This window comes from Astatotilapia calliptera, chromosome 14 (assembly GCF_900246225.1).
Source record: "Astatotilapia calliptera chromosome 14, fAstCal1.2, whole genome shotgun sequence".
In the NCBI taxonomy this organism is placed as follows: Eukaryota; Metazoa; Chordata; class Actinopteri; order Cichliformes; family Cichlidae; genus Astatotilapia; species Astatotilapia calliptera.
In genome coordinates, this window is record NC_039315.1 from 19127196 (window position 1) to 19139436 (window position 12241).

Sequence of the window (12241 nt, forward strand, 5' to 3'; positions counted from 1 at the left end):
ATTTACGAGCACAAAGCTCTGCATGTCAGTTCAGCCTCGCCATGACAGCTGAAATAATGTGGACATTTATCCCCAATAAATTATTCATTGTCTGTCTGCGCGTCTGCTGTGTATTCCTGATTGACGCAAACCTGTAGAAGTGCAGGAAATTCTTCTCGCTGTTGAATTATCCTGTCTTTTTGAGATTTATTTCTTCCTTTAGTATGAGAAGTGTTAAAATTTTCCAGAGCCCAAGTGAATGTGTTTAAGTGTCCTGCTAAGCAGTCCAGAACCCAAAGATACTCCTTTTTTAAATTTTGCTGTGAGATGAACAATGTATTCTCACAACCTGCAAACACGAAATATTTTTTCAATAGTGCACTTTCCTTGACAAGCAACTTAAACAACAGATCAATCTAAATATTTGTGGATCAATTTCCCTGCAAATTGGCTAATTGACAAGAAAACTAATTAAAATAAACTAATTTAAATAATTTACTAACTAATCATTGCAAATCTGATAAAAAGGACTGTTCAAAAACTCCCAATATAGACACAGACTTAATTTAATCCAACGCTGGGTAGATTCACTTCACCGCACAAGAAAAAAATCCAAAAATCCAATGATTGGTCTGTTTTTAGTTTAATCACTGCTAATTAAAAAAGCAACTTTAATTCGTTTATCCTTTCAAATTTCATGTAACATTGATATTTTCATTTTAATATAACGGAAAATATGATGATTAATGAAGTTTGATCAACTTAATTATTCTAATTTTACTTCAAAGCCACATAAATAAATACAATGTGGTCTGTTTACATGTTGAAATGTACTGTGTGTTATTTCAGATGAGATGTGTTCGGTCACATCTGTGTCGTCTTGTCTCATTCATTGTGTTTACATTTCCAATTGAGTCAGTCAGAAGATACATGTCTCTCCATTCATTCATTCATACCAGCTGGACAAGCTAATCACGTTAGGTATCGACCTGGGTCAGGCTGTCATTGTGACGAACAGATGAAGAGTCATTCACAAACATATTACATCATAGAGCTGTCCAATGAGATCATCTGATCCATCACTGATAGCGTTTCAGCACATTTAGCAGCATGTTAGTCCTACATGCACATTTATGGATATGTCGTGTATCAGAATGGAAACATTTTATATAAATGCACTGATTCAAGCTTCTTTTTTTATCTAGCCAATTTGGCCATTATAATGAAAAATGCAAAAGAAAGAGTCTTCTCAAATCCAATGTTGTAGTTTTGTTTTCTTGGATATTTCATAATAACCATAAAACATATTTGCAGTGTGCATCAGAAAGAACAGAATGAACTGAAATAACCTCAGAAGTTTGATTTTGAAGTTTCGCACATTTTGTCAACAACTTCATTCCTTTTTTTTTCTTGTTTAACCAAACCAGCCCATTTTTCTATTAATATAGCTCAATACTGCAATCTTAAACAATGTTTCCACACAGTTATAAGAGATATTTGTCAATCCAGTGAAGATTCATGTTTGTTGAGCTTGACTAAAACCTTAAAAAACTTACAAAATACAGAATTCAAAAAACTAATTTATTCTAACATTTCAATATTAAGACTGTTCTCTGACCAGAAAGAAGTGGTCAGGGTTAACCTGTCATAGACCTGGACATACCGGTAGCTTACAGATCTTAAAAAAATGAGACTTAAGCCTGCATTCTTCATAATGGACAGCAGGGGGCGAGTCATCTATCTGTCTGCCCATATTCACTCACTGGCCACATTAGGTACACCTTGCTAGTACTGATCTAGACTCCTTTTTTCCTTCAGAGCTTCCTTAATTATTAATGGCAACAAGGTGTTGGAAACATTCTCCTGAGATTTTTGTCTGTACTGACAAATCTGCAGCACAAATGTGCTCTATTGGATTGAGATCTGATGACTGTGGAGGTCATTTGAGTACAGTGGCCTCATTGTCATGTTCAAGAAATAAGTTTGAGATGATTTGAGCTTTAAGACATGGCGTGTTATCATGCTGGAAGCAGCCATCAGAAGATCCTTGCACTGTGATCATACAGTCTGGACATGGTAGGCTGTAGCATTTAAATGATGCTCATTTGGTACCAAGAGACCCAAAGTGTGCCAAGAATATATCCCCCACATCGTCACACTGTCACCACCATCCTGAATCATTTATACAAGTCAGGATGGATCCATGGTTTCATGCTGTTTACACCAAATGCTGACCTTACCATCTGAATGTAGCAGCAGAAACCGAGACTCATCAGACCAGGCAAAGCTTTCAATCTGTAGTGGCTGCTATTCGGCTGCTATAGTCTATGTTGTGTAAAACTTAAAGATAGAAGATTTTGTCTGAGCACAAATGCCTCAACAGACACTGAGTAACACGTGATGGCACTTGGATAGAGAGCAGATGTTTGTGGAGGAAGGTGAGGTGAGAGGCAGGGTAAAAAAAACTGCCTCCTTTTGACCTGGAAAAGGAATGTATTCCTCTTTCAGATACTTTCAGCTAATTCCACCAGGGATCCGAGCAGGAGAGGGGGAACAGTTGCAGATTTACTCACTCCCCTCCTTTAATCTCAGCTCTTCTGTCATTGGTTGTTTCTTCCCCTCTGAGATCCAGCTGGCATTCATTGTGTCTAAAACCTGCTCTGCCCCCTCTCATTGGTCTGTGGGAGTTAGTTATGTCTGTGCAGCCTGCATGTGCATTTCTTTACCCCTGCCCCTTTTCTAGTGTTTGTCAGGTCATTGTAACTTAGATTAAGTGAACCATCAGCACTGCTTGTATTACAGTAAAATATATATTGTTTTATTTTAATTTTTCCCCTACAGTGAGGAGTTGTCAGAGCTCAGCAGGGTATGAGAAACTGTTAAGCTCTCTACTAGTTAGATTTTTGGAGCATCATAGCAGAACGGGCAGAGGCTCTAACTGAGTCTTTCACACTGATAATCCTCTTACACGTCAATGCCACCACACCCCCAAACACAATCACACAAAAACACCAAAAGAGAGCCAACAAATACACATTAACACACTATTTTTTTATTGTGGTGGGGGTTTTTTTCCCCTCCACGGGAGTCTTGGGTTGTAATTCAGCTTTGCTGCATGTCTGCTTTACCTCAGAGATAAGATTTTTGTGCTGAAGGCAGAAATTTTGCAATCTCCTCCTGGGAGGCACTAATGTATTCACTCATATCTTTAATACGCTGCTACCCCTCAGGACTACATGGAGACAAATTTCAGAAAGTAGCAGACCCACTGAGCTTTACAATGACTCCTAGAATTGCATGCGTCCCACCCAGGTATGACTTTGCCTCAGCAGGACCTCTCAGGATGTGTACGTGTGAAGTGATAGACAGTTATTGAGGGGCAGAGAGCCAAGACAGCCGAGTAGCTCCTGGCTCGGCACTGCGGACGTCTTCCGAAAGCCTTGACCCACTTCAAAGTCTCCTCCTCCCCCCTGCTCACCCAGACGCGCTGCATACTGAAGCAGCTCTGCCACAATCTGCTGAGCTGCAGTGAAGCTCTGCATGCGGACACTGGGGAGACTGAGTGTGTCTGTCTAATAAATAAATTGCATGTGTGTCAGTATGTGCTGCAAGGTCATGTGTTTGTACACAGTGTGTGGCTCACACAAGGTGAAAGGCCTCGGGGAAAGTCACAGAAAGTTGCTGCTTCTGCTGAATATATTAATGAGTCTCTCAGTTTTTACTCTAGCAAACATGGACAGGTATTCAGCAAAGTGAGTAAGAATCCTTAAAGTGCAGCAAAGAGAAAAAAAGGGAGGGGATGCAGAGGCTGCACCACATTTCAGCCCTCTGCAGAAAATCCTAGGAGCTTTAATTTTTTGGGAGGGGGATAAATGATCAAAACAATTTCCTTTTTTTTATTGTGTTTTGCAAACTAGAATTCAAACCCCTAGATAGTTCATTTAAAAAAAGAAATTAACAAGTCTGCATAAATAAAAAAAAGACAACCAGGAAATTGGAGACATCCTTTTCCCCAACCACCGCTCAATCCACATGTCCACCACACAAGTCCTACAGTACTTCCTGCAGCTGTTGTGTAGCTCTTTTGCATGGCATAAGGTCCAGCAACAAAGTGCTCACCCAGCCTTAGTAACCCTGTCCCAGTCAGAGTAAGTAGTCCTTGTTTCTTCCTTCTTTCGTAGTAGTTGCTCTTACTCTAACCCCTCACCTAGAATCAACTTGTATTATTCTGGCTCAGGGATAAAGTCAATTATGCTCCAGCTTCTGAATCCATAATATGTTTAGAGCAAGCAGCCCTTGTTTTAAGCTGCCCTGAGCAGAGATGAGCCCAGACGGCCAGCTGATGGGAGGCAAGCTCCGCTGGGAAGGACCAGAGATGCTCACTTAGTCATGGATGCTAGACGCACTGATTTAGACAGATTACAAACAAGCACTCACAGTCTGTAAGCACGTCAGCAGTGTACTACCTCACCAATGCATTATCACATGCATGGGGGATTAGCACACATTTTGATTTATGGACACATGCAGAGCTATTGTGCCTACAACTTTCACAAAGTCATGCAGTGTGGAGAAAAAAAGCAATTGTTTTCTGATCGGCTGGAAAATCAGGAGGACTCAGCCTGTTTTTTTATGGACATTTCTTTCCCAGTTGTGTGTTCAACAAAAGTCTGACCCATAAGAGATTAACACACTATTCCCATAGAATTACTTTTCTTATCTGCCATCAGTTACCAGGAAAACACCTGGACTTATTTTGAATGTCACACTCACATGTGTATCAGTCTGTACTATCTGCATTGTAGGTGAACTTGGAAGTTGTGTGTCTCGTATCTGTCTCATTGTCTATCACCATACGAACAGCCTTTTGTCTGTTGCCGTCTCAGCTGCCTTCTGTCTGTCATCATCTGATGTCTATCAGGGTGACTGACTGGTTTTGCGATTAAACTCTGGTGATATACTAGCTCTAGAGATAAGGATGTTTTTTGGGCTCGCTATCAGACCGTCTTCTTAGTAACTGGTGTAGACTCAGGCTCAGAAACCATACCACAACACTGGCTTATTTTCAGACACTCAAACGGGAGCAGCCTGATGACAGAGTGTTTTGTTGTGTGTATGTCTGTGTGTGAGTGTGTTTGTGTGTTTTAAATTCATGTTAATAAAATAAATACATTTAAAGTTATGTAGGGTAATGAAAATTTGCATGTTGTCTGGTTGAAGCATGTATTCTTGTGAAATCTGTATATACAGTGATGGTTCCTTTCCAGGTGTACAAGCTGCATGTTGCACAGGGACTAAAACACCCTTGCACCATCAGAGACACAAGCTTTTCAACTGAGTGCTGATAACAAGCTGGATGGTCCTGCTTCTGGATCACGTTCTTTTTTGCATCATAGAACTTTAATCTGCAATTGCTGATTGTACGTGAAATGTACTCACAGATGATGACTTCTGGAAATCTTCCTGAGTCCATCCAGTGATTTCCATGCCACTTGAGTATCCCAAGATCCGTCATGTTTCCAGTATTGGTTTTTGGCCTTGCACCATGCACTGGGGATTTCTCGATTACTCTGAATCTGTTGAGGATATTATGTGCTGTAGATGATGAGATATTTGTTCTTTGCAGTTTTACATTGAGGAACATTATTTTGAAATTGCTCCACAATTTGTAGACTCAATTTTTTATTTTTTATTTATTTATGAGAAACTCTGTCTCTCAAAGGTGCTCTTTTTATATCCAATAATGTTACCAATCTGTTGCCAGGTAACCTAATTGATTGCGAAGTGTCCCTCCAGCAGTTTCTTCTTAGTCCACACCGCTTACTTTTTCACCCTTTTGTTACCCCATCACAGCTTATTTTTAACACCTTACTGCCATCAAATTCAAAATGAGCTGTTTTTTCTCTCCCTAAAATGGTAAAATGTCTCAGTTTAAAAAAAAGTTTTCTATAATCTGTTGTGAATAAAATGTTTATAAAATTTGCATTCCTTTTTGTTAACATTTTACACAGCGTCCAAACTTTGTTGATATTGGGGTTGTGAATTAATCAAAATACGATAAAGATAACATAAGATACACTTTATTTATCCTATTTATTCTAGGTTTATGCTAGCTTACTAGGCTAACTTAGCCTAGCTTACTAGGCTACGTCGGTTGACGTAGTGTTTGCTCTGTTTATCGTTCATGTTTTCTATTTGCTGTGACTCTGTTTTGTTTTTCCAGTCATAAGCTGTGGGTTAATGTATTATCATTTGCCTATTGCGTGGTGTGTGACGGGGCCACGAAGGAACTTGTTATCGCTATGAAAACTATAATTTGGAGCTCTGCAAGGCGTCATTAGGAGGGTTAAAGTATGGTTTACAGAGAGCAGTACAATATTATGTTCTGTCAGCACAATAACAAGTCAATCTGCTGTGCACCACTTAACTTTCCTGGAGGTCTGACCTGCAGGTTGACTGAACTACTCAGGGTGCTGAAAATAACAGCTGATGAATCTGTTTATAATATTGATCAGCAGTAAATGATTTTACATGTAATTGTTTAATTCATCTGTTTTGTCTGCCCATTTTAAATATGAAAGCAAGGTTAGTTTATTTTATTTCTTTTTTTTTTATTAGAATATCGTAAATTGGAAAAACTTTTGGTTTGGTTTGTTGCAATTCAAATATTTCATTCTGGTTGTTGTATGTTTTTAATTTCTGTGTTGTCAAAAAGTTTAATTTACTTTTCCTCTTTTACGACTGCAAAGGGACTTGATCATCTTCATTATGTTTGGATTATTCATGTTTAAGGGAGCAGTGGTATTACTTTGTCTTTAATCTTCTGTTAAATTAATTGTTCTTGTGTCCGTTTCTGTCTCCTCTCCTGTTAGGTGTTGTGAGTGCAGCGCCTCGCTGTCCCACTGGTATTATGAAAAAGATGGCCGGCTCTTCTGCAAGAAGGACTACTGGGCCAAATTTGGGGAGCTGTGCCATGGCTGCAACGACCCGATCACCACTGGCCTCATTATGGTAAGAGGATCTGCCACTTAACTCATCACTTAGCACCCCCACGGTTCTTGGTTTGCCGATAAACCTTGAGTTCAGGCCGTGACAGACCCATACACACATCTGAGTCTGTACGTTTACAGCCTCACTGGCTGCTGTGCGCCAACAAGCGTAGATTTTAATAGGACATGTGCCAGACCTATAACTGACCCTGATGCCTTTGGCAGCTTAGAGAGATCTTCTTACAGACCTCCAGTGAAAGTCCGAGCTCTTGTTGTGACACAGGAGAGGTTTGAGTGCACAATAGATGTGGCCACAGTGCTGGAAAGCAGATAAACTTGGCTTCTGCTGATAAGTGCTGCTGCATTATAGAAAAGACAAGATACCAGCACCAAAAGAGACTTGTGTCTATTTGTTGATTAGTGATGGAATCACACACATTCAAAGCCTGGAGAGACTGATTAATATTGTATGTTGGTGTAATAAAATATGTTGTCTTTATATATCTGAGGGCCCAGTTTCCCTGCCAGTGCAATGCCAGCAGTAGCAGAAATGCAAATGGATGGCGGGTTTTTTTCTGATGTTGTTTTGTGCCTGTTTGCAAATCTCCTGGCGTGTTAACTCGTCGTTGCTGAGGTGGTTGGAGAGATGCAGCCAAGATGATATTTGGATGGTTCACACTGTAATTTCAGCTGCAAAAAACAGTCTTCCTATGCTGCTAAGATCACCTCTTAGCACAAACATTAGGCCATTTCCAGGAGATTCCCTTACAAAGCAAGTTCAACACACCAAGGCTATGTTTTCTGTATCTGAATCTATATTTCTTACTTGACTATTATTCCTGGCTACAATCAACATCCCAACTAGCAGAGATATTCCAGGAGTGATTATGTGATTTTCCATAGAATGATCGTCACCCTGAGGTGGTTTTGTATATGTTGTTCTCTTATCTCTTATCTTGCTCCTGAGCAGAATAGGCCTGCAACAAGTTCCCATGGCAGTGTAGCCCTGTGAGAAGTGAACCGGCTTTGTGATACCAAATACTCACCATTAACACTGATGTTACCTGGATAAGCCCAAATATAGCTACTTATCTGATCTTTTGTTCTTGTTATTTTAGAAAAGTGAAAGAGCAGTTGCTGCATGCCTGACCTTAAATGTCTTATTGAAGTAACAAACTTGTAAATTTACATAGAAATGTGGTCAGTGTGTACAGTTTGTTCATGAAGCAAAGCTCATTCATTATTAAAGTAAACAGCTGTTTTGGTTTTTGGTATGTCGTGTTCACGATACCCATTAGAGCAAACGTTATTGTTGCAGGTGTTGCAACCAACAACTTTTACTTCGAAAGTGAACATTTGTGCCATACTGTTCACACCTGTTAGCAGTGAAGAGTCTGTGTCTTCCATGCAAGCTATGAGCGACCAGGTTTGCTGCAGCTGTCTAGAGGTGCAACATTTTACCATAGTAAAATGTGGTAGTCGCAGTAAGATTTGTTTAGTGGCTCTTTGAAGTAATAGTGTGCAGTTATTGCCACCCACACGCTGGTGGTCCTTTGATGGGGGGAAGCTGAGTTCATTCTTTGCATATCGAGTATCTGGTTTTCCACATTTTCCTCCTGGTCAGAAGCAGAAGCTAGCAGAATGCAATGTTTGGGTCCATGTGTGTATTTTATCATTCCTCTGCCTCCAGACAGCTTGCCCTTTGCTGTGCAATCTCAGTAATGATACAGAGGAGACTGTAAAGTGAATTAGGTGGAGTGATTGCTACCTCTTTCTCCTTCTCTTTCTTGTTTATTGCTTCTCTTACAGTGCAGAGTCACTGATTGACTGTCTCTGCAGCTGCACTTTAGCAAATTTAAGATTGGTGAGCCAGTCCAATTGTATCACTGTGCACACATGCAGACCAAGGTCAGCTCCCTACATCTGTGCCACACCCCATAAAGAAGGAGAAGCCTACTCCCATCCTGCACAGTCACTCTGACGCCTATGCAGATTAGTAGGAAAGCACAATCCTATTTTTAAAAATCACTGAGGCCACTGCACCTTAAAAAGCTGCTGTCACAGTCGGTGAAACCATTTTGAGCTCCATCATGCAGTGATGAGTCAGAGTCTGCAGACAAACATGGAAGAGCTGTTTTTGTGTTTCACAGGATTTCATCTCTCCTGCTACAGTAATGTCCACAAGCAACGCCTAGATTTGTTTTTTCTTTGTGTGTTTACTATGTGCAGTTTATTGACATACAACAATAACACAGCATCATCAGTGCTTCATTCATGATGCATCCATAAAAATGCTTGTCCGTAAATCAAATCACAAAGCTATGGATTGTATGAAATGCCCTCATGCTCTTGCTTTTAAATGTTTGGGGTGTATCAGATCATTTCAGTAATTTTCCCAAACTAACAGTGCAACAAGAGTGCCAGCTTTGTGCAGCAACTTAGTGTGTGGACATAAGAAGGTAGGCAAAAGCTCACTTTCGCACTTTCCAGAGACAGTTATTGCTTGAGTAAACAATATGAATGCCTTTGAGACAAAGGTGCAAAAGTCTGAAAGTTTTTCCATTCACAGATTAGAGAAGCTTGGAGGAGTTAATAAGCTATTTGCATCAAGCTGGTATATCAGAACGCTTGTGTCCTGTACATTTTAGTTCGTTTTCACATCTCAACTATCTAATACAAGCAAATTTTGACACTTTTTTTTTTTAAATTCACGATTACACTGACAGTGTCAAAGTAGAAAATGAATTAGAACTAGGGGTGCACTAATTGACCAGGCAGGGATTGGAATTGACTGGTCATCCTCACACATGTCCAGTTGCGAGCTGGTCTGTTTCATGCATGTGGAACAAATGCACAACAGTGTAGATAGGCAAATAGTCATGTGCACAGTCACACACAACATGATAGAATTAAAGTAAACTGTAGGGGAAACACCATGAAAGCAATTGTGACAACAAATCACATCAGACTCTTTATTCACCTTCACCCAGCTGAACATGGACATTTAAGGAGGCTAACAAATTCTTAACATGCCTGTAATATAATTCTAAGTACCTGACATTTGTTTTGTTAAATATGTTGTATGAGCTTCTGTTTGGTAAAGAAAAAGATCTCTTTGAATTTGGGGGTTCAGCAACTCATTTTCAGTTAATTATTTACACCTGCTTCCAGAGTAAAGCACTATATTTTTAGCTGTCTATAGAAGATCCTGTCACTCACTGCAGCTTGGGGGGATTATAAAGAAATTGTGAAGTTTAATAATGTCTTTTATAATGAAAATTCAATTTTGCATTGAAGAAAGTTGACTTTTACTTGCACATGCTGTCATTTTTAGAGAGGAAGTCAGAATCTAAAAAAAAATGGTATCTGTAGGTCACACTTGGAGAAAATCCAAAAATGGGATAGCCCAAAAAATTGAAGTTGATCCTTCTCTAATCAAAACAGGACAAAAACACAAAGTCTGTGCAGTTAAGTGATTAAATTATTTCTTCAGTGTAATAAAACATCGATTCCAGATGTTACACGGTTACTCTTCAGAAAGACTGAGTTTGACTGGTTCTTTTTTCCTTTAGGCACTTTAGGACTTTCTTGTAGTGGCTCCACAGTGCAGTAGTTTACACCTTTGCAGATCCTTGGTTTGATCCTGGGAGAAGACAAATCCCTTGAGGAATGTGTAAGAAAGTGCATCCTGCCAAATCAAATATGCGGAACTCCTTCCTATATTGATCCCTTGTAAATAAGGGGAGCAGCTTTTCTTTTAGGACTTTCTTGTACATGTCAGGGTAATATTTTTTATGGTTGAAAATCCCAGAAGAAGAGTCTCTCGGTGGAGACAAGTGGAGATTATTTTGGCTACTACAGTTTCCAGGATCAAGAATGAAATATTAAGCTTGAAATGCTTTGGTGGTTTCAGTCTCCCTTTGAATTTCCTGATTGCTCCATGTGTCTCTGTTATTGTTTTGGACCGTAACCACTGCTACCCTGTGGATGGGGCTATTAAACCAAATAAATCTAACAGTATGTCTTAGGCTGTTATATTTTATTGAAGGGGCTGTTGGTGTGTAAACAAGTGTGTGTCTACAACCTCTGCTGCTCTCAGCACCTTAAGCTGGAAGTTGACAGAAGTTAATTCAGGTAGAGAATAACTCTTAGTTATTTACTACCTACCTGTACCTGCACTGATTTATGCAATGAGCAGATGGAATTGAATTCCCTCTCCTCTCATCACTCTTTCCCTCCATTACTCCTCTTCCTGACAAATGAATCTGCAGTAATCCCAGCTGTGCCCCCATTCAGTTTAGAGTCAGTCAGCCTTTCTGCAAACAAATCAGGGCCAAGATCCATCCAATGGAAACTGTGCCAGACATCGACCCGAGCCTGGTAATTATCCAAAGGTTGAGAGTGGATTGTTTTGACTGTTTCTCACTCTTACTTTGTTATCTTTGCCACAGCGCTTTGCTGTCAGTCGGCCCTGCATGCCAGCAGGAACTTTTGTTGTTGTTGACTGTGATGGCTGTGGTGCAGTCTGAGCTCTGATTCTGGACAAAGTGCAAATACAAAGTGCTGTAAATAGAAAAAATGAATAACACTTTTGGAATACTGAGTTTTTTTCTAAGTTGGGTTTACTTTACACAAGTCTAAATTACATTCTTGTTTATTGCATGGCTTAAAAAAGCAGCAGTTCACAGATTTCTGTTAGACTCTACCTTAACTCTTTGAACTTTGGTCCCTGACCATCTCCACTATGCTTAGGGATGTAGAAGCTCCATTCATATTGTTGCTATGATAGTTGTTTAGGGCTCTGATAGTATGTTTGGGCTAGTTGTCATGCTACAGAGGGAATTTCAAACACCTCCCTGATGGTAGTGCATGATAGATATGAGTCAAAAATGAGTAAAACTGCTTCACATTGCTGCATATTTGAGACATAAATTAGTTTTGAAGAAGTAGGAGAGCAGAAGTAGAAGGAACAAAGTAGAAGAGGAAAAGAGCAGAACAGTTCAAGATTGAGAAATGTGGAAATGTTTTAAGAGACTCTAAGTTGGGTTGTGTAGCACTAAATACAGGTACACTGTAAATATGCTGTATAAAGTCTGCAATACTTGGCAAGCGGCCGCCTGCATAGTAAATCTGATGTGATTTTCAGCTCAGGTTGCATATATAGTTGTATATGGTTTGTCTAACTGAGCCAAAATGAAGTTAAAATGGAAAATCAAAAGAAAAAAGGGAAGACAAAAACATCTACAAAGTAAGTCAAATATATGAATGTGTCT

General features: G+C 39.7%; 1 protein-coding gene across 2 annotated transcripts in view; it reads left to right on the plus strand.

Moving 5' to 3' along the window:
• The window catches only part of limk1a (LIM domain kinase 1a), a 56661-nt gene that overhangs the window by 24614 nt on the left and 19806 nt on the right, over window positions 1-12241 (plus strand). The window contains exons 1-2 of one of the 2 annotated variants that reach the window (XM_026191800.1): window positions 6174-6564; window positions 6852-6990. In XM_026191800.1, the coding sequence (XP_026047585.1) occupies window positions 6554-6564; window positions 6852-6990 (150 nt within the window). In that variant the 5' untranslated portion in view covers window positions 6174-6553. Of the gene's footprint in view, window positions 1-6173; window positions 6565-6851; window positions 6991-12241 lie in introns of those variants that run through there. The other variant, XM_026191799.1, reaches the window with a different exon arrangement.